The sequence below is a fragment of the Larimichthys crocea genome, chromosome VI (genome assembly GCF_000972845.2).
Source record: "Larimichthys crocea isolate SSNF chromosome VI, L_crocea_2.0, whole genome shotgun sequence".
Lineage (NCBI taxonomy): Eukaryota > Metazoa > Chordata > Actinopteri > Sciaenidae > Larimichthys > Larimichthys crocea.
Genome location: NC_040016.1, coordinates 902,201 through 923,483, shown reverse-complemented (window position 1 = coordinate 923,483; position 21,283 = coordinate 902,201). Strand labels below are relative to the sequence as shown.

General features: G+C 41.3%; 2 protein-coding genes across 8 annotated transcripts in view; one reads left to right on the top strand and one right to left on the bottom strand.

Moving 5' to 3' along the window:
- On the top strand, positions 1–19,924 carry srpk1b (SRSF protein kinase 1b). 4 transcript variants are annotated; one of them, XM_019269204.2, is made up of 16 exons: positions 1–107; positions 782–836; positions 12,621–12,748; positions 12,907–13,015; positions 13,455–13,542; positions 13,684–13,771; positions 14,669–14,775; positions 14,936–15,101; positions 15,703–15,728; positions 15,841–16,075; positions 16,238–16,657; positions 16,773–16,867; positions 17,026–17,133; positions 17,756–17,825; positions 17,981–18,073; positions 18,402–19,924. In XM_019269204.2, the coding sequence occupies exons 1-16, from the start codon at positions 95–97 to the stop codon at positions 18,584–18,586; spliced, it is 1,986 nt and encodes a 661-aa protein (XP_019124749.1). In that variant the 5' UTR covers positions 1–94; the 3' UTR covers positions 18,587–19,924. The 4 variants fall into 4 exon arrangements, with proteins under 4 accessions (XP_019124749.1, XP_027135314.1, XP_019124748.1 ...); XM_027279513.1 differs by lacking the exon at positions 1–107 and adding an exon at positions 166–355; XM_019269203.2 differs by lacking the exons at positions 1–107; positions 782–836 and adding an exon at positions 4,847–4,984.
- The window catches only part of lhfpl5a (LHFPL tetraspan subfamily member 5a), an 8,229-nt gene continuing 5,641 nt past the window's right edge, over positions 18,696–21,283 (bottom strand). For 3 of the 4 annotated variants that reach the window (XM_027279516.1, XM_027279517.1, XM_027279514.1), the window contains one exon: positions 18,696–20,500. The gene's annotated coding sequence lies outside the window, so the exon portion shown is untranslated. Of the gene's footprint in view, positions 20,501–21,195; positions 21,282–21,283 lie in introns of those variants that run through there. The other variant, XR_003462474.1, reaches the window with a different exon arrangement.

The following is a 21,283-nucleotide window of genomic DNA, read 5'->3' as shown; positions in this document are numbered from 1 at the left end:
AGCTCATACAGCTCGACTCCGTCGTTGATTTTCGCGCACTTTGGAGTCGCGACATTTCCCACCGTCCCTGAACGCAGCTTGCCTGGTTACCAGCATGGAAAGAAAAGGTAACGTCTGAACTAAACGCTGCTTTTACACACGGAGCATGAACCACACACGCTTTCTCTCCGCCACATTTCTGTGCCAAATGAATTTCCGCGGTGATTTGAACGACTGTAACAAGTCACTGAACAGTTAATGAAAAGTAAAAGTAGACCATGCGCTCTCGCTGTGTGTGTGTATGTGTGTTAACGGCATGCTAGCTGTAGCCTTCAGGCTAGCATCTGACCGTGGACAAAAAAAAACTTTTAACCAGGTTAGACTAAAATAAATAAATAAACAACACCCTGTCTAAGGCTGTTAATGAGTTCAGCAGGGCTCGGCTTCATAGTGGTTAAAACCTGAGTTATTCGCAGTGGGAAAACACCACGTTACTGTTAGCAGCTAACTTAAAATGCCCCTCTTACGGGGCAACACACCGCCCAGGCCGGTTTACCGAGCTCCTACTCCAGCTGGGTGACCTGTTAGCCACTTATAGAGGCTCATGTAACCTCAGTCTTTTCTGTTTTATTTATTTAATGCACCTGCAGCTCAGGACACACCGTGTACTTTCTCTAAAATCACCGAATAGCCACACCAGCTTTGAACAACACCACAGTGTCTGTTCAGTTCAGAGTAAGTTGTTGTGTCAGATTCAAGTGTTTTCTCTCTTTTACTTTACTTTTTTTTTCTTTTTCTTTAGTACTCGCAATGCAAGCACGGAAGAAGAGGACAAAGCCCAGGAAACCTGGCAAAAGGTACGTGTCCTGTTGTGTGTTTTGGTCTGTAAACACACAACAGGAGAGTCACTCATGAGAAGCTGCTCACAGTGTGAGGTGTCCCACTTTATTTATGATGCGACAAGGAGATTCTGCTGGATGACAGCATCCACATCTCTGTCCCTTTCCGTTATCATTTAAGAAATTATATGACTGCATAAGCACAGGAAGGACTGTGACATGAGTACTCGAGTAGGTTACTATGGACAGTAAAGGTGTTAAATCTTACTTAAAGCATGTTTGCTGCTGCCAAGTAGTTGAGTGTTCAATTTGCCATAAGAGGAGCTGTTTTTGCAAATTGCACAGTGGGTCTCCAAAGTGGATTTGGACATTTATGACATAAGATGAAAGAAAAAGTATTTTTTTTCCAGATCTATATATGGTGGCACATGATGTATTTTAGTTTAAATTAATAACCTTTAACAAAAGTCTAGATATTAATTTAGTAGTGGCCTTTCTCTAATATGTACAGTAGGTTGCTATGGCAATATTAATTTTGAATCAAATCAATCTACAACCCAGTCAATGGAACCAAAATGTGTATAATTGAAACATAGTAGAGTTAATTTAGTGATGTCTGCAAGATGTTAAATGTTGTACATCTGCCCAATTTATTGTTTAGGGTGACTATTGTCTCACCTCAAGTGAGTAACTCATTAGGGTGATGCAGCAGCCACAGAAGAGCTGTACTATTAGTTAATTATTGGAGCAGTCGGTGCCTGAACAATTCTCACCTGTTCAAAATGATACTTTTGAACAAAAAAGGTAGGGTGATTTTAAATTTAAGGTATATAATAACATGGAATCAATAAATATGTTACAAGCTGTTACGTCTCGACTAGGGATGTAACGATGCATCATGACAGGATTAAGAATCGGTACAAATGCGTGACGACTCGCATCGGTTGACAGAAAAAATGAATCGCGATTCTTGGCGAATGGGAACCCGCACAGCGCGTTACGTGACATTTTCCCGGTGTTTATCTTCTAAACATGCTTCTACATGTGCAAATATGCTACGTACTTTTTATAAGAGAACACAAACTGTTTGAGAGTTTCTGTAAAGAAAGTTTTTTTTTTTTTTTTCTGTAAAAGATTTTTTTCCTACAAATAAAAAGTATAATAAATATAATAATTTTATTTGGTCATAATTTGTCTGTAGCTCATTTTGATTTTAAAAAATCGTGAAAAAATCGTATCGTGAACAAAAAATCGTGACTCGAGTCGTGAGTTGAGTGTATCGTTACATCCCTACTGGTCACTGGTTGCTATGGTTGCAAATGAACTAGCGAAGCGGAGCGGCTGAAACGGAGCAGTTAACGTAATTTCTAGGAGCATCAGCTTTTATTTATTTATTTATATATTTATTCTGCATGTGGTCCAGGTGGCGCACACGGTAGGGATATTTGACGTATTCTATTTAGTTGTTTTTTTTTTTTGTTAGTTTTTTTTGCAGTGCTGACACTGGAACGCAACCTCTGATTGTCATTTCTCTTGACAAAAATATATTTTTCTGCTGACCCTGTCCACAGCAGTGCATAGCTCTACGTCTCTACTGCAGCTATAAGTACAGCTACAACCTCACTTTAAAAACACCACAACTATTCTGAGACATTCTACATATTCATTTCATGTTTTAACCAGTTTATATTGTTAATGGGTGAACTGGTTGTAATGTAGCTCAAAGAACAAATGCATGAATCCATGAATTCTCAGTTGCCAATGACTGAAGGACAAAAAATTAATTTAGCGTAAACAGTTAATTGCAGAAAGAATTAAATATTTGAATAAATATTATATTTTTATATTATGTTAGGATATTATCAAACACTGAGATCATTTTATGTTTCTGTAATGTCATCTTAAATTAGAATGACACAGACAGAGGATGTTTCTGTAAAAAGGCCCAAGAACTGTGCAACTACAAAAACTATGAAATATAACAATACCTGAACTTTGAACTTTTTTGTTTGTTTGTTGTTGTTTTTTTTGCGTCCTTGGACGCAGGGGAAACCAGAGCACCTGGAGAAAACCCGAAGAACTCGATGTTACTTTAGTTCTCCCTCCTCCTCTTCCACCTCTCTGGTTTCCTCAACCCCAGAAAGTGACGGGTTCTCTTCCAGACAGAAGGTCGTTCTGCTGTCCTGTCTGGAAGATTTCCCTGAGCGCCTCTCTGGGATTCGAGGGCCAGTGCAGGACTGATGGTCTCCTGCTGCTCGCACTGCTTGTCCTCAGCGGCTTCAGCCTCCTTTGGTGGTTGGTTGTCATTACTGTCTGTGATTTTTTTGGAGAGCCTCTCTCAGCCATGAGCTCAGTGGATAGCTTCAGGTTGAGTGAGATCTGAACACCGAGCTGAGTTTTCAGGTTGTCCAGCTCTCTCGCAAAACTCTTCTTGCTCTCAAGGGCATTTTGCTGCAGGACAGTGATCTCCTCTGCCATCTGTTGACTGATGGCTTCCTGCTCAGCCCTCACGTTTTGGATCATACGGAAGCCCTCTGAGACTGCATGAGACTTCCGTTTCAAGCTCACACTGCAGGGTCTCGGCCTGCTGTCTTGCCGTGATGACTTCGGCTTCATACTTCTGGGTAGTCTCGTGCATCTTGTCCAGTTCTTGCTCTAGAATCATGGTCTTTTCCTTTTCAGCTTCAATCTCGGCAGAGAACTTGTCCTGACTAAGTTAATTTAGAGCCCTGGTTATGCCCCCTCGTGACTATCACCTATTTACAGCCCTCCATTCTCCTCTTTATATTTCCCAAGACCAATCCCAAGCTTTACTTAGTTGTACTTGTCTTAATTTTCATTTCACATACTTTATTTAAAAGTATCTTTAAAATTTACATCAGACATGTAATTAATGTCCAATAGGATTAAAAAAATAATTTGTCTCTCACCGTTGATTACCGTGCATATTCTATCCAAAATAAGGTCCCATGTGACACACCGGAAGGGGGCGGGCTTCGTCTTGATAATTGTACGAACACACATATACTCAGACCTTTTGTTATGACTGGGAAACGTCGGAACTGGAACAACCAGGAATTCTTCTTAAACTTGAAACCTGTCATTTTAAAATGTGATCACACCAGCCGCAACGCCCGTCAGCATGTTGACGTTTGGACCCGTGAGTACTCACTCAGTAGTTATTACTACATTACTACATGAGTATTCAGTACTTATGGGTTGGACTACAAGCTTTGTGTCTGCATCTTACACAGTTGTGAATCTGTTCAGACAGACCTGCCAAAGCACGGAAAATCACCTCGGAGGTAGTTCCCGCTGTAGTGGGTGTCTCCCAGAGCACATTTTGCCATGACTCACACACAGTACCCCAAGGTGAAAGCGATACCAGCCATCATGGTTGGCAACAAAATGTAAAAAGTGAAGGGGTCTGAATACTTTCTGAATGCACTGCAGTTAGTCACTTCATTGAGGGCATCCACTCGTGGTGGAAAAGCATGCAAAATAATAAAATGTTATATTTACGTTCATGAGTCATGTAAGTGATTATTTCCTGTGCCAGATTTTTCAAAGTAAGTGATGACTATTACCACGTTGTACGATGGTCTTGAGACTTACTCTAGTTGGTTTTTTTTGTCACAGCAGCCTCATCACAGCCCGCATTAAACCCCACAGCTGTAAAGCTAATCTCTCCAGCTGTTACAGAGCTACAGTTTCTTCTACTTGTTGTGGTAAAGTAATTTAAAGTTTATTCTGAGGTCAGCGCAGAGCGGCAGTTTTCACAGCCTGTCATCATAAACTGCTGACAGAAAATACATATTTTCTGTCCATAATCATCAAGCAAATGGTGAGCATCCAAGCATAAATCAACTCCCCCCTCTCTCCCTTCCTCCCTGTCTTGCCCTTGCACCCATCAGGCTCCTTCCCTCCCACTCTCTCGTGTCAGTCGCTCTGTTGTGGCTGCTATGCTGAGAGGACTCAGCAGCTACTGTTCAGTTAGAGCCAGGGAAGAGGAGAGCAGACCTGGTCTGAGTGCCCAAATTTAGTTCAGTACAGACAGGTGTGTGACACAGCCTCAGCCTAAGTCTCCTTTGGGTCATGTGGCTCCTGGACTGGATCTTCTCCATCAACACAGCTGTGGTGAAGCTTGCCAGCGGTCTCACATGCAAGTGAGTAGTGCAAGAAGTCTCATGTTTGTATGTTAGATAGGAGGCAAAGGGTGAAGGAGGAGTCAGACCTGTCTCATGACGGAACTGCTTGTTGTCTCTTATGGGAGTTTTTCAGAGTAGTAGTGTTTTGGGGTGTGCGTGCGCCAAATGCCAATTTACAGAGTTGGGCTGACTTATTGATGAAATGATCTATTTTTTATTAAGGAGCAGATGCTGACTGTTGATGCCCTAAGAGGTACCTGACTACCTGCTTCATTGGTTTTGTTTAGTGTGTAAGCAAGCAGAACAGGAGTGATGATGTCCCTGGTGGATTTCTGCGATTTGTTTCACTGTATCTCTGCATTACAATATCTGTTGTGTTTTTGGCACCCCTTCAGACATGAGGCCACTTGTTTCTCTCACTTTTTCCATGCCTCAGATGTAATTTTAGCACTACATGTGCACTCGGGAGACTCAACAGGAATAGTCAGCATTGCAGAGTATTTACCAGCACAGTGGCTCTCTGTTGTGTTTTGCTTTCTTATCTCTCTCTCCTCTCTCCCAGCCATGGCTGCAGTTCATTACATAACCCGTCAAATCTGTTATCATCCGCAGCCCACTACAGATCTGTGTCCCTCTGTTTCTCTCTCTTGCTGTCTGTCCTCACCCCGCAGGTTAAACACTATCCTTCCTTTCCCATCCCAACAAATGGCAAAAATATCTAAATGTTGTTATGCATGTTGATTGTGAAGGAGTCACTTCAGGGGATGAAGATGATGTTGTTGGTTTTACAGTTTTTATGAAGGTGGATTAGAAAGAAAACCTGCAGTTTTTTAACAGGTGTAGTGTATATACAAAGATGTAGTAGTAATCTCTCCTTGGATGTCAGTTTATATATCAACCAGTGCTCCTAACATGAAGCACATGTCTATTTAGATTCTTCAGAATTAACCCACATAGCACTGCATATGGAAACTAACATGCAGCTTATTTTTTATGTTAGTGACAGTAACACCTTGCATAACAGGTGAAAGTATTCAGCAGGTGTTGGGGTGAAAGTGCTGCAGCATACACTTTGTGTGCATTGCACCCTCAGTACAGCTACCTAGTGCTGCTGTTTCATTCTGCTGCCCAGCCCAATGCACTTGTCATCGATTTTATCCGGAGGGAGGGAGGAGGAGGAGGATGTAAACTTTTTGGCCACACTCCATCCCCATGAGCTCCTTCCTTCCTCCGTGCCCTTGTTTATTTTGCTATAGAGACGTGATAGGGCTGGATGGGTGGAAACGATACAGCCAGGAGAAACCATGAGACACTGCCACACTCTGTCATGTCAGATGTGCAGACAGGAGTGATGGAGATGTCAAGTGCTTGTGGTTCTGTATTAGATTTCAGCAGTACACTGTAGGGAAATGTGCCTCAGGCTGCAGTTAAACTGTTTATTATCACCATTTATTAGGCTTGTTGTGTGCAAGACAGTTCCTGCATCAACTTATAAAAATAGTTTTCAGACGTGTCTGTTAAAGTAGGAACTGTTTCAAAGTTTGGCAGCGTGACTACTGTTGTGAGGCCACAGTTGCACAGATGTGACATGGACATATAATAGCTACCGCTTTCACTAACTTATTTTCAACAGTGTCAGCGAACATTGTATTACTTTGTCCAGTGTTCATCTCTCAAAGACAGACTGAAGGTCTCTGTGCACTTGTTCTTCTAAATTAACAATGAAATCTCTGCAGTCCTTCATCAGAAGAGAACATTCAGATCCTCTTTTATTTCCAGTGTTTAGACTCTAGATTGTCTTCCTGTGAAGAAACTCAAATACTGAATTTCAGTTTTTATTTTCAGAATACAATTTCTATTTGGGAAATAATTAAAAAATGATTTCAATCCATTAGCAACTCCTACAAAAGTTTTTTTTTAACATCAAACATTTGATTCCTCTTAACATGTATCACATGTGTGACTAAATGGCTTTGTTCAATTCTACAATTGTTTTTGCAATTGTGGGTGAGGGAGAGAGAGAGAGAGAGAGAGAGAAGTGTCAAGTCATTCCAGCAAGACAGCATGCACTATAACAGGACCCTGAAACTAGCCCATCTAAACTGAACGCAGTTGTTACTGATGTTTATTAGTCTAACAGGTAACACGTTTTACATGTTGTGTCAAAGCAAGTAATGTGTTGAAGAAGATCCACAAAATTCACCTCTGGAGGTCCTGGAGGACATCATCTGTTGCTGTTACATAGTATTGGTGCATGCAGCTCTTGTGTGCACACACAACTTTAAATGCATATGTTCTTGGGTGGAGTGTAGATAGTTTATACAAGCTGGTTTTGGGTAATTCTGCAGAAAAAATGCTGCTTGTCTTATTCTTGTGCATAAATGTGGACAATGCATTGAATTGACCAAATCCTGTAATTCCTACAGAGCAGCAGAGCATGTCTGCACCTGGTCACTTGGTACACAGGTGCTACTTATCTGCAGAAGGTCCAGAAGTGACATCTGCGTATAAATAACTGTATTATGTTGATTTATTAATTTATTCGTCTATTAAATTTGCTCTCTTTGGTTTGTCACGATCATGTAGAGCACGGCTCATCATTTATCAAACCAAAAACGGAAAGTAATCAGTGAATGTTACATGACTGAAGCAAGACAGGAGATCACATGCAATGCTCACCAATTCATTTTTTAAAAATATATCTGTAAATAAATGAAGCCATGACAGTGATTCAGTTGAGAGGGCGGTCAAACATTTTGGCTGCATGCCTCCGGTGGTGGGAGGTTGTCCTCTGAAGCTTCTCCAGTGTGCAGGCAGAGATGTACACTGAAAAATAAAAACAACAACTGTAGCCTTGTTTTTCTCGTCAGATTTTTTATTCTTCCCATTCACCAAAGATTGTGATGCAGAAACATCCCATGGGCCACCTAGCAGAGCAAACCCTGCAGAGGCTGGGCCAAAATGGGTATACAACAAACAGTCTGAGCAGCTTTGCTGTTTCAGTGCAAAGAAAGGAGAAAAAAAAATGAAACATTGCTGGTGTATGAGATGGAGGTGATGATGATGGAGAGACAGAGGTGGGGGGAGAGCAGTAGTTGTTGTTTTGGTCAGATGAGGAGGAGGAAGGGGGGATACTGATGTCGTCCCTCACCTGCAATGCAGTGCTGGGCTGCATCACCCAATCATCTCCCAGCTGTCAGTGAAGGGGGCTGGGCCAGAGGCTGACGACAGCCAAGGAGAGTTCTCGGTCAGACAGAGTGAGAGAGCGTGTGTGTGATAGAAAAAGTGGGCGAGAGAGAGTCAGCGAGTGTGCAGCGTGTGCTCCAGGACTCAGCCTCCAGCAGAGCCTCTACAGTTCTCAGCTTCCTTCCCTGCACTCTGCTCCTTGTCATCATCTTTTCCCTTCTTCTGTTTGCCACCCGCACCCTCTATAATCTCTGCTTTTCAGTTATCAGCACTCTCTCTTACTCCTCCACGCTACTTTTCACTCTCCACCCCTCACGCTTTCACTCTTTTGGTCTTCTAATCACTTTTTTTTGTCCTGGCGGATGGAGTGAGAGTTAGTTTTTTTTAACACCTGCACTCTCTACGGTCTTCTTACCTCCGTCACGTCCCATGGGCATCCGTGCATCTAGCAGGTAAGAGTTGTGTGTGTGTTTGTGTTTGTGTGTGTGTGGGCAGGCGTGACAGTCTTAGACAGTTAGAGGTTGCCTTGAGAAACCTCTAAGTGTTTTGGAGCGTTGCAGAAGTCCTTGAAGTATCCTGCTTTCTGTTCATCTTGTCTTCCGATCAGAGGGCATTGAACTGTCCGTGTACCGCAGTGAAAAAAAAAACTTGGTGGTCACGATGGTCTGTGGTGTTTTGGCATTAAATGTGTCCCTCCATCTCTTTTTCTGCTTTCTACGGTTTGAACAGTTAGTGTTAATTTTGGCAGCTATATTTAGATCCAGTCCTTGCCCTGGGATTGAAGGTCCATGTGTCGGTAACTTAATCCCTAATATTTGTAATGAATTCTGTCCAATAATGTTTTTCTCTTCATCAATATAATAGTCAAATAAAAACTAAACGTTTTGTTTTATTCAATACAAAGTATTTAACCTCTTCATATCCACCGTCCTCTCACATTAGCCAGGCCACCAGAATGTGCAGTGTAATACATATCAGTGGTCTCACCTTGTTCTTCGGTGATGTGAAGATTTTAGCCTTAATGTAGCCTTAAACTTTGTCTCTAGAGTTTCCAACAACATGAAAAGATACAGTAAGTGTTTGTTTAATATTAATTTCATATTTGGAAAGATGACGTTTTCACAACCTTTTTTTAAATAAACAAAATTACCTATTATTACATTTACCATGACCTTAAAGCTCGTGTGTGTTGTTGTGCTTGTGTTTGAGTATTGGAGACATGGGAAGCAGGAAAGTGAATGACAAACTGTCTTTCACTTTTGAATCAAAGGGATGAGCAATGAGAGGAGATTGACCTTGGACGTGTTTCACAAAATTTTGTGTGCTGTATGAATGAAGAAATTTAGTGTAGTTTCTTCTTTGCCACAGTGTGCTCACAATGATGTTGCAAGTGTTGAATTAACTGAAGATGAAGACTGAAGGCAGTTTGTAATGGTATAGTTAACGAGAACATAAAATATATTTCTCAAATCGAAAAACACTGAAGCGGTTTTGTCACGTTCTTCTTTAAATACTGCTCCACATAACTGAGCCTTGTTGTTTTGGTTGGAAACATTTTGAGAGAATGAAAAATGTGGCACACCTTTTCTCTTGAAATATCTCTCAGCAGATGGATGAATATGAAAAGCACAATCACAGAATGAATAATAATAATTATTCTGTCTCAACCTGTTCTCCTAGGAGGATGCTTCCCAGACAGATACATCAGCAAGTCGATATTATTGGCTGTTATTTGGACTATCATAGATATATATCTGATGCAGCTTTATGAGGTGGCACATATACAAACAACAACAAAAGTTGCAGTTTAAGTTTCATTGGCTGCATTTTTATAGATTTTTATCATGTGATGTTAAAATGGGCATCAAAATGCAACATTTCTAATTTATTAATTAATGTCCACCTCTGACTTCAGTTCAACATCATTAATTGCTTCTTCCCCTCCCTCGGGAGCGATAACAAACAGTTGAGTTCTGCGGGCAGCCGAGCATGACACAGCTTTGTAAGCATGTTTTTGCTGAGATGCAGCCCCCTCTGCTTCAGGCTTAAGCCAATGAACTGATTAGCTATGCATCTTAATCCTAATGAGCAGACCACAACACAGTATCCTCAACCAAAGCAATCAAAATGATTTTTTTATGCCTCTAAGATCAAATAAAAGAAGTTAGAAGCAGTGACAGTAAACGCAGTAAACAGTTTTCATCAGAGGGTACATGTGGCAAAGTCAGCTGCTCGGAGCCTCTTACAGATTAGTACATAATATGTGACTTTCTTTAATTAGCTCCAAATCCTCCTCGGCACCATCCAGTGTTTACTGTTTGACTCTAACACTAGGTCTAAATGTGTAGCACGCAGGACCGATGTGCTTTGTAAACGACTCCGAAGATTTAGTATGCAGGACTGCCATGTGTCTGTTTGTGGTTTAAAGTAGCGTGAAGAAAAATAATGCTTTTTGTGAGGCAAACATCCATCTGAGAACAGGATTTCTTGCCCTTTGCCGTTCGATCATCTCATTGCAGCAACACAGTGAAGGATTATAAGGACTTGTGATCTAAGATAGTGGGATAATGCTCTGTGTCTACTCAGGGATGTTTGCTCGGAGGTCTTGACTGCTTATTCCTTGATCTTTCCTGATTTTATGTAGGTTTTCTTTAGTTTTTTCAGACAAAGTTATAGAACAAGCAACAAGAAAATGGATATTTAGCCTCTTTTGTTGAGAGATAAAAAGACATTTTTACAAAAAGCACTTCAAGATATTGCAGAAAGTATATTTTTAGTAATAGTGCCAATACAAGTTGACACACCAGTGTTTTTAACAATATCTAGTGCTGAAGGTTACAAAAAGAGTTACATTTTTGTTACATACATGCATTATTTTTTATTTTTTTACTGTATGATGAACATCTGTCAACACCAGTGTTCTTTGGGAATAATGCACCTAGATGCATTACTGTGTTTTTCTTTCTGGACTCATTGGCCTGCGGGCGATAAGTTTGGTTGAAGGGTGTAAAAGTTGTTTGTTGGTATTATATGATGTGTTTGTTACTCTGTGGTTTGGATTCACTGAGACAGTACAGACTTCCTTCAGCACCATGGACAGCACCAAGACTATAGTCGGTATAACGGACCAGAAGCACGTTGTTTACTTCACAGGTCACAGTCACAATCGTCAATAGTTTGACTGTTAATAGTAGGGGGCCTCTTGTTTTACTTGTTTGAGTCTTGAATGCAAACAAACATGGTCTCTGTTACACAAGCTATTCCATATGAACAACTGGAGGATTGGTGTGAATAATTTATTCCACCATGTTTAGTTTCACACCACGCAGCATGCCCACTTAAGCATTGTAGAATTACCATCAGCAATTCAAAAATACAATGAATGTTTAATGATATTAGGTCTTGGTTGAAAGAGTTTAATGCTGTTTGGTTTTGTGGTGACGCTCCAGCCTCAGGCAGGCTTGAAGAGAAGTAAATCACACATAACTTCTCTTTCTCTTCTTCCTACCCAGCTGTTGGTGCTTATTGTGTGGCTGATTGACGGCACAGATTCCTGAGCTTTCAAATTTTAAGTCTGCTCACTTCTCTTGATACTATCTTATTCATCCATGCTACTTTTAATTGAATCCAAATACAGTCCCCGGGATATATACAGTATGTGTGTCTCAAATGGAAGTACTAAGAGTAAATCATGTTGAATAACACTCCAGTTAAAGTTGAGTTTAAACCCCCTCAGGTTTTATAGGCAGTTCTGAAGTGTTACAGACCTTAAATTCTCCCTTATTCCAATCAGAGAAAGTTGTCAAAAGGAAAGTGTTCTGTCACTGAGTCGACATTATCTTTTAGTGTAAGCTGCTTTTTTTTTTTCTTAACAGCTGACATGACTGAAATCTTAAATTAGGAGAGGAGGACACGCAAGAAACGATTTATGAGAAGAAAATGTCCTCCTCTGCAGCAGCACTCCTAACCAGGACACTTAGGTGGTCTGATCCACTTTTGTACTGCAGTGTTTCTGTGACCTTCACAGGCGAACATTGTCTCTGTACCTGGATTTCTGAGTTTGCATGTGAATAAACCTGCAGTGCATAATGTCAGTGTTATGTCAAGGTGTGCGTCTTAAACTGCCTCCTCTTGATTTCTTGCTGCTTTCTTTCATCCCTTTGTGCTTACATGACTCTTCTGTCCTTACGGATATATTAAACTGGCTCCTGCTCTTTGCTTACTTGTACATTTGGTGAAATAAGAATATGTCCTTATCCACTATAGCAAATATGAGTTTCTCTGTATGAAACTACACTGTAAACTTTTTGATAAAATGCCTTTGCGTCTGAAAATCGTATGAAAAACCTAAACTCAATATATTTTGCGTTTCCTTCCTCCCTGTCTCTTACACTCCTGTCTTGTCTTTTCATTTTAATTTGTCCCTTACCATCTCTTATCTCTGTATCTGTTTCTTTTCCTCGCTCAGACCAGAGCCTCATGGTCGTGGAGGCGGCTCTCAGCCGGGCCAGGCAGACTCTCCACTCCCAGAGCAGGACGAGGAGATCCTGGGCTCTGATGACGACGAGCAGGAGGACCCCAATGACTACTGCAGGGGTAGGGCTCATAACGCATTGGATAAAACATTATTTAATATTTAATTTGGAGCAGAACTAAATGTGCATATTTATTTGTAAATATACACACGTCCACACACACAAATTTAAAACACAATCAGACATCTTTTAAGCGTACCTGCATCTTTCTCTGGTCAGGTGGATATCACCATGTGAAGATCGGAGATCTGTTCAACGGGCGATACCACGTGATCCGTAAGCTGGGCTGGGGGCACTTCTCCACTGTGTGGTTGGCCTGGGACATCCAGTAAGTTTTGCTCCTAAACTTGAATATGTGACATTTAGATGGTGACATACAGATTAGCAGAGGCCATAAATCATCAGCATGGTTTTCACGAAGCCACAGCTGCTGCTACTTCCAAGAAAGAAGGTTCTAAAATAGTGTCTGGATCTCTAATAACAGTAGCCAATGAGTGCTGTGTCCACTGCATGCATATAGATATAATGGTACACAGTAAAGGCCGGGCATGTCAGCTATGTTGCTGCCTGTATATGTAATGTTCATAGATTATAAGCTTTAGAAATCTATAAACCTGATCAGCACATAAGATTTTAAGACTTTAATGATCCCGCACTGGGGAAATTCTTATGAGTATTATGGACTTTGATACATACATACATAAAAACAGGTTTGTATGCTTGTGATTAGTTAAATTACTGATTTTGTGTGTGTGTGTGTGCTTCAGGGAGAAGCGCTTTGTGGCCATGAAGGTTGTAAAAAGTGCTGAACATTACACCGAGACAGCTCTGGATGAGATCAAGCTGCTCAAATCTGTAAGTCAAACAGTCAACACATAAATATTCTAACACTGACTCATAGTCCTGTTATGTCAGTGCTCACAGTGTGTGTGTGTCTGTGTCTGTGTCTGTGTCTGTGTGTGTGTGTGTGTGTGTGTGTGTGTGTGTGTGTTTCAGGTGAGAAACACAGATCCCAGCGACCCCAGCAGAGAGAAAGTGGTTCAGCTTCTAGACGACTTCAAAATTTCCGGCATGAATGGAACTCGTATCCTCTGCTGAAGCTTCTTGTTAAGAAGCAACAGTTCATGTGTTCTTGTATGTAGTGCATTACTGGCCAGTTTTCTGACTGTGCCATCATTAACATCTGCTTTCCAGTGTGAAGGAAGGAAACAGTGAAACAACAGCATCTTAAATGCTTGGCATTCTTCCATTTTCTCTTCCCTACTGTTGCTGTCTCATTGCGATGGCTAGGACGTACTGATTACAATCTTTCCAGGCCAAATAGCTACGTTTAGTGTTGAACAACAAAAGCTCAAACTGCGTCACTTCACGCTAGACATTAATTTAAATCACCCTTGTCTTGGTGCTTGAAGGTCACACGTGTCTACTTTTAAAGATTAATGTAGCTCAGCCAGATTTGTAGTTTGAATTCAAGCAGCGGTGACAAGATAGAATTTGAGTGCCAGTCGTTTCATCACACCCCCAGATTCACACTCTGCACACTGCTATTTGTGGTTCACAGATGTTCGTGTGACGTTCGGCTGGCTTTGTGCTTTGTGGCACTGGCTGTCCCACGCCATCCAGTCTACAGCTGTGTGTTCAGGCAATATGCCCGGACGTCTTCTGGAAAATTCAGTCAACTTTTGTGACATGTGCTGAAAAGTCCACAGTCATTGAAAACCCTGTATGCCTGGAAATTATAAAGGCAGAACACACGTTGTATTTCGTGTTCCAGGTGGTTGGTGGGAAATGTAGTTTTACTTCTGAGATGCCGGTGTTGTGCTGATTCAAATCAGCTGTCCCACAGAAAATAGAACGGATTTGGCTTTTGATGAGGTAAATGTGTATTCATTTGCCTACATAATACATTTTATTGGCTTAGGTTCACTATAGATTGAGAAAATGTCATGTTCTGTTAGCCCTTGACCTTGTATTTCTTCAGATGTGTGCATGGTATTTGAGGTGCTAGGATATCACCTACTGAAGTGGATCATCAAATCGAATTATCAAGGCCTGCCCCTACCCTGTGTTAAAAGCATTATACGACAGGTACTGTATGACTACACGTTTGACTACACTGTAGCCTTTAAAATCTCTCTTATTATGATTTTTAACAGGGAAATGATCCTTTCAGATTTTTGGTTTGACTGCAGTTAGTTATCTTAAACACAGAACAGCCTTTATTTTGATACTTCTCTGCACTGCGCAGGTTCTGCAGGGTTTAGACTACCTCCACACCAAGTGTAAGATCATCCACACAGACATCAAACCAGAGAACATCCTGCTGACTGTCAACGAGTCCTACATCAAGAAAATGGCTGCCGAAGCTACGCAGTGGCAGAAGTCTGGCGCCGCGCCTCCTTCGGGTTCTGCAGGTCACAGCCTTTCTTTTCCTCAGCACTCCATTAAGCAGCTTTTATGTAGTTTGATTGGCATGTTGATGACAGCAGTGACGTTTACAGGTCCAGTACCTTTCAGTGTTCAGCTGACATGCTATTTATTTAGTGGTTCACAACATAAATGTGCTGTTGTCCTGAAATTCTGCCATTAATATAACTACTTACAGTTAATTTGATCACTTAATGATAATTGAACTTGGTTTTAAGATTGTATTGTCAAGAGGCACAAACCGGCAGTAATACACAGATTTTTCAGCTTCTCTGTGTGTTTATGTGATTTAAGTGTTGAACTTGATGGTTTTGACTTGAAAGCATGCAGAGGTTTCTAATAAAAGAGGAACACTTAGCCATGTATCAGTATGAGTCACCACTGGATTGGTTATGGAAATTACCAGCTTGCTCAGAGGAGTGTGTGACTCCCACTGAGTCGAGTGCCGCCGTAGCCTCTGTCTATTAGTACAGCTTGGTGTGAATCAACGCAGCCACCCGAACAGAATGCTGATTATAAAGAGGCGAGGGAAATGTCACACATGTCGTTCACTAATGCATTCCTCTTGATATTTCCTGTTTCCTACAGTGAGTACAGCCCCAGCACCCAAACCTGTAAGTTGAGTTTTTTTTTGTTTAGTTTTTTATCCAGATCAAGTGATGTGAGGACAAAATACATTTAGAGTCCAGTCAGAATATAATTTTTTTCTTTATTCTCTTTCTAAAGATGGCCAAGATGTCAAAGAATAAAAAGAAGAAGATGAAGAAGAAGCAAAAGAAGCAGGCAGAGCTGCTGGAGAAGAGGATCCAGGAGATGGAGGGAGGCGCAACACCTGAAGGAGGAGAGGAGGAGGATGACGAAGAGACGACGACAACAACAGAGACCACTGAAGATACGACTTCCTTAGCCACCCTCTCTATGTCTGCCACACTGCAAGACATTGCTAGCCATACTATCACAGGTGAATGACCAGCCAGATCCTAGATTGTGATGGAGGACATCGGTTATAACAAAGATGTTTTTATTGATTTTATTGGTAGAGAAAAGATGAGAAGATGGCAGCAGTATCATTCATTAGGGCGTGAATTACACAGTTGAATCAACTGCACTCTCCTTTTCCCAGACTCTACTCCGGACGAGCAGCCCCAGCAGATGCCGGAGGTAAATGAGCGAAGAGATGATACTGCAGTAGGGGAGAACAGGATGGAGGTGAACTGCAACGGCCACGCCTCCACACCGGAGAGCGAGAGCAGCCTAGAGGTACAAGGGACCAAGCCGTCGACAGAGGAGCAAGAGGACCAACTGAATGCAAACCGACCAGAAAGTAACGCGGAGACAGAGGACACGTTAGGTTTCAAAGAAGAGCACCAGACCTGTAATGGTTTGCCCGGTGACACCGACCTGCAGCAGCTCCCTGCCTCTCTCGGCCCAGACTCTGTCACTGTGGAGCTAAAGGAGGGAGACGAGGAGGAGAAGAAGGGGGAGGAGATGGACACTCGAGGGGAGACCAAAAGAGGAGAGGATGAAGAAGACGACCAGAATGGTTAGGAAAAATCCAAAATGTCAGCTTAGATTTTCTGGTTTATCCTCCTTTTGTGTAAATATTTCTCTGATCCTTCTTCCCCCTCTTCCTCATTCTCTTCGTCCCTCTTTAACAGGAGCATCAGGAAATATGTTAGTAAACCCCCTGGAGCCCATTAATGCTGACAAGCTGCAGGTTAAGATTGCTGACTTGGGCAACGCCTGCTGGGTGGTGAGTGCAAATTTATCTTAGCACTTATTTTATTAGAATTTTATAATGAAGAACTTGATTTATTAGTGGGACCATGAAAGATTTATGTGCTGTGACGCTTACCTGTGCTTTAATCTGCTCTATCTGGCCTCTTTCCCTCTCTTCTCTTCTTCTTGCAGCACAAACATTTCACAGATGACATCCAGACGCGGCAGTATCGTTCTCTTGAGGTGCTGACAGGAGCTGGCTACAGTACACCAGCTGACATCTGGAGCACAGCCTGCATGGTACAACACACAAGCACTGTTACAAACATTTCAAATGCGTTTTCATTTGTTTTTCTTTCCAGACTTCTAGTTCTCTTCTCATATTGACTCTCTACTACTTTTTACAGAATATGATCTCCCACTATGTCAGTATGCATGTGCCCATAGGATATTAGGACGAGGAGATAGAGAAAATCTGTGAACCATGACATTAGAAACGTTGCTTTACAACAACACTAGTGGTTAAAAAAACACATCAGGAGCTGTAAATCTTAAAAGACAGTCTAACCTGACACACTCACACCCACGTGTGACGTAAGATAAGCCATCATTGATGAACGACAGGATAAGGTTGTTCACTCTTGAAGCGAATCCAAACCATAAAAAGATTGTGTTTGCTGTGAGATCATGAGAATAAAACAATTTTATTTTGTGCACATCAGTGTGTGTGTGCATGTATTTCTCCTTCATATTTTTTGTCTTGCACCTGAATATTTTTCCCTGGATGTGTGCACTCTCTGTCCCTCTTGTGATGAGAGTGATGTAGTCTCACATGCTTAACATGGTATTGACCTCACTGACCATACTAATTATTAATCCCATCAATCTACCTTTTTTTTTTTTTTTTTTTTTTTTAAATCAGGCATTCGAGCTTGCCACTGGAGATTATCTGTTTGAACCGCACTCTGGAGAAGACTACTCCAGAGATGAAGGTTAGTATCTTCCTCCCATGAGACATCTGCCTCAAAACATCATGTTTTAATGAGGGGATTGTTCCAAGATATGGAACGTTATAGACTTTATAGTGCATAGTCTATTCACTGAAATGGTTCTGTTTGTGTTTGTGTGTTTCTCCACCTCGCTATAGATCACATAGCGCTGATCATCGAGCTGCTGGGTAAAGTTCCTCGGAAGCTGATCTTGGCGGGCAAATACTCCAAGGAGTTTTTTACCAAGAAAGGTAAACACACCCGCCCTGCCGCCAGCTGTCTGCTGTAGCTAAATCCAGTTCATGTCTCAAAATATGCTCAGGTATTTGGTGCAGAAGTTACTATTTCAGACTGAGCACCTGATGGCTCAAGGGAACAGCCATCTGCTCCGTTTGAGGACAGAACCTGCAAATTAGGTTTAGTGCTGCTATTTCCAGTTCATAGAGGTGCTGCATTGGATCTATACCAGCCAAAAACACCTACATAATATCTGTATATAACCATAGTTTCACAGACTATAGAATACCTATATTATGCTAATATGCACTGTAACTATTTCAATGTGATATTTCCTCCCAGGTGACCTGCGTCACATCACCAAGCTGAAGCCGTGGGCTTTATTTGACGTGTTGGTAGAAAAGTACGAGTGGTCCAAAGACGAGGCGCACACGTTCAGCAGCTTCCTGCTGCCAATGCTGGACCTGGTGCCTGAAAGGAGGGCCACGGCAGCCCAGTGCCTCTCCCATCCATGGCTCACAACCTAGACACCATTTGACACACCTCCACCCTCCCATATTGTGAAAGTAAAAATTAGGTTTGAAGATCCTGGGCTAACAAACACATTCATGTCTGCAATACCCTGTGACTGCATCGTGGCTGCATCCACCTGTCATGGCTCTCAGAGGCTACCCACACACACACTTCCATAAACACAAGAAAAAGAGAAAGTGCTGCTGAGTCTTTGTCCTGATTTGGATTACACTGGTGATAGAAGGAACTCTTGGTCTTCTCCCTGTATTTATGACTTTTTTCTTTTCTCTTTTTTTTTTACTGGCTGCATAGGACTTAATGACCTTTCTCTTCTTTTTTCTGACTCCAACTCTTTCTCTACAGCACACTCTTATCTGTATTTTTAGCTCTAGATAATGGACTCTGTTGGATTTAAAATGAAGCTGCACTTGTCTACAGATGCAGAAGGGCAGCAGGACGTTAAATGGACACAAAGATTGCCATCAAAGCCACATACTGAATTTAATAAGCCAAATCTGTCTGTCGGTCATCATATTAGCTGTGCCAGCTTTTATGCCTTTGGCTGTCAAATGTGTGCAAAGTGCTCAGAATTAATCACTGCATAATGCTAACAGGCATGGTGAGAGACTAATAACGTTCTTAGCACTGTTAGCTTTAACCTAAAACCTTTTGTACATTTGTATACAGGCGGGACTACATGATCAGAAACATACATTTCATATACATTTTAAAAATTGTGCCCCATGTCAGGAAAGAGACTCATCTTGAAATCAAACTGTATTTTTCAGGAAAATGTGTGATCTCAGATTTTTTCAAGTGTTGTTAGGTGGTGTTCATTTCAGCATCATCTTATGTTGTCTTAAAAAAAAAAGCACTTGGTACAATATATTGTGAAAATTGTGTTTCATACCTGGATCACTTTGTGTATCATTTCTCACATTAGGTCAAATCAAACTATATGTGAATCCACATCCAGAGTACAGTACAGTGTACCAAAGAGTCGGCCTTTAGTCTCTTTGTCTTTGTACGGTTTCTAGATGAGACTGTCAGCAGTGCAGATTTAGAGGCGCGAGCTGAAAGGTTTGAGCATTTTGTTTTTATACTTTTTGGAAATGCCTCGACGATTGTTCAGCTGAATTCAAGATGTATGAAAATGAATGCTTCGTTTCGAGTGCACTGCACATGGAGATGTTTGATTTGAAAATAACTGATTGTACTAAAAACAAATGCTACAATGCTTTGAATCCCTTCAGAACCATTTTGCTTGTTTTTCTACAAAGTCTGCCCTCTTAATTTGATTGTTCATTTCATTTTTCTGTAGGTAATAAGAATAAACATTTTTCAAAATCTAACTAGGTTGTATTTACCTGATGAATCATCACTGCATTCATTTATTATACATAATTAGGACATTAGAAGGCAGATACAGCAGTTGTTTAATAGAAAGACTTTATTTTCACTAACATCCATGATCCAAGATTAGTTTGATTGATAGACTGCTATGAGCATATCCACAAACAATAACTCCAAATACTCCAATACTGCCCGACACTGCAATAAACATGATGATTTTACATGTTTAATGCCATCTATTTAACATTCGTGACAGTTGTCTCACCAACCTAAAAAGGAGCTGCTCTATATTGGTCATTTTGAATTTAAAAAAAATCCACAAAAAGTTCCTTCACTTGTATTTGTCCAAACTACAGTAGCAAATAGTTAATTTAAGACTGTAAAGCCTGAGGTGGACGGTGTTAATAAGCTGTCACAATTTCAAGGATGAGATGAACTTGTTGTAACTTATTTTTAGGTTGTAATTAACGATCGTGGAGCCTCCGAATACATTTGAATCCCTCTGGTCGGTGGTACTCCTTGTCAAGTCTCAGCCATCTCTTTCCTCTGCTGTCCTCAGGGGGCCTAGGTGTTCTCTGTAATCGAGAGGAAAATATTACTGAAAAGAGAGGTTCAGGTATTGACAGAGCTTTCATTATGTCAGTAATTCTGGGGTCAGGACTGAGAGTCTGCAGTCATGCTCACAAAGATAATGCAAGCATCAGGATCTTTACTCTTAGTTAATTGGCATGTTAGCAAAAATGTCAACCTCATGGTGACGTTAGAGATTAAGTCAAAGGATCATCTTGGTAATTCAAATACATCATTTAGGAAACATGGATCATGGTACAAAATGCAATAGATGTTGAGATGTTTCATTGTCAAGTGAAAACTTTGCACTGCTGGTGGTGCTTGACGTAAAGTCTGGAGGATTCATCCTCTGGGCACCATGAATGTACAAAGTTTTCTTTTCAATCCAATCAATATTTGGTGAAATATTTCGGTCCTGACTAAAGCAGGTGACCAAACAATATTACCACCCAGATATCCCACTAGATTGGCTAAAGATTTTGTTTGTTTATTCAGAGCTCTGTAAATCAACACCTTAGCCTTATGGTTTCAAGAAAAGCAGTTAACCCTCTGAAAACTCTAACCGTACTCTTGCTATCTCCATGGAGTCCACCCTTTCCTTCCTCTCGTATCTTTTTCTCCTCTCCAGCTAAATATCCTCATCCAGCCTGTGTCTTCCTCTCCCATTCCACTGTTTTCCACCCTCCCCTCACTCTGGTACCTTACTATTCCACCTCAAAGTCCTCAGGCAGCAGCTTGTCCTGCCGGCTGCCCAGGCTGAAAGCCACTACGGAGAGGATGAGCGAGTC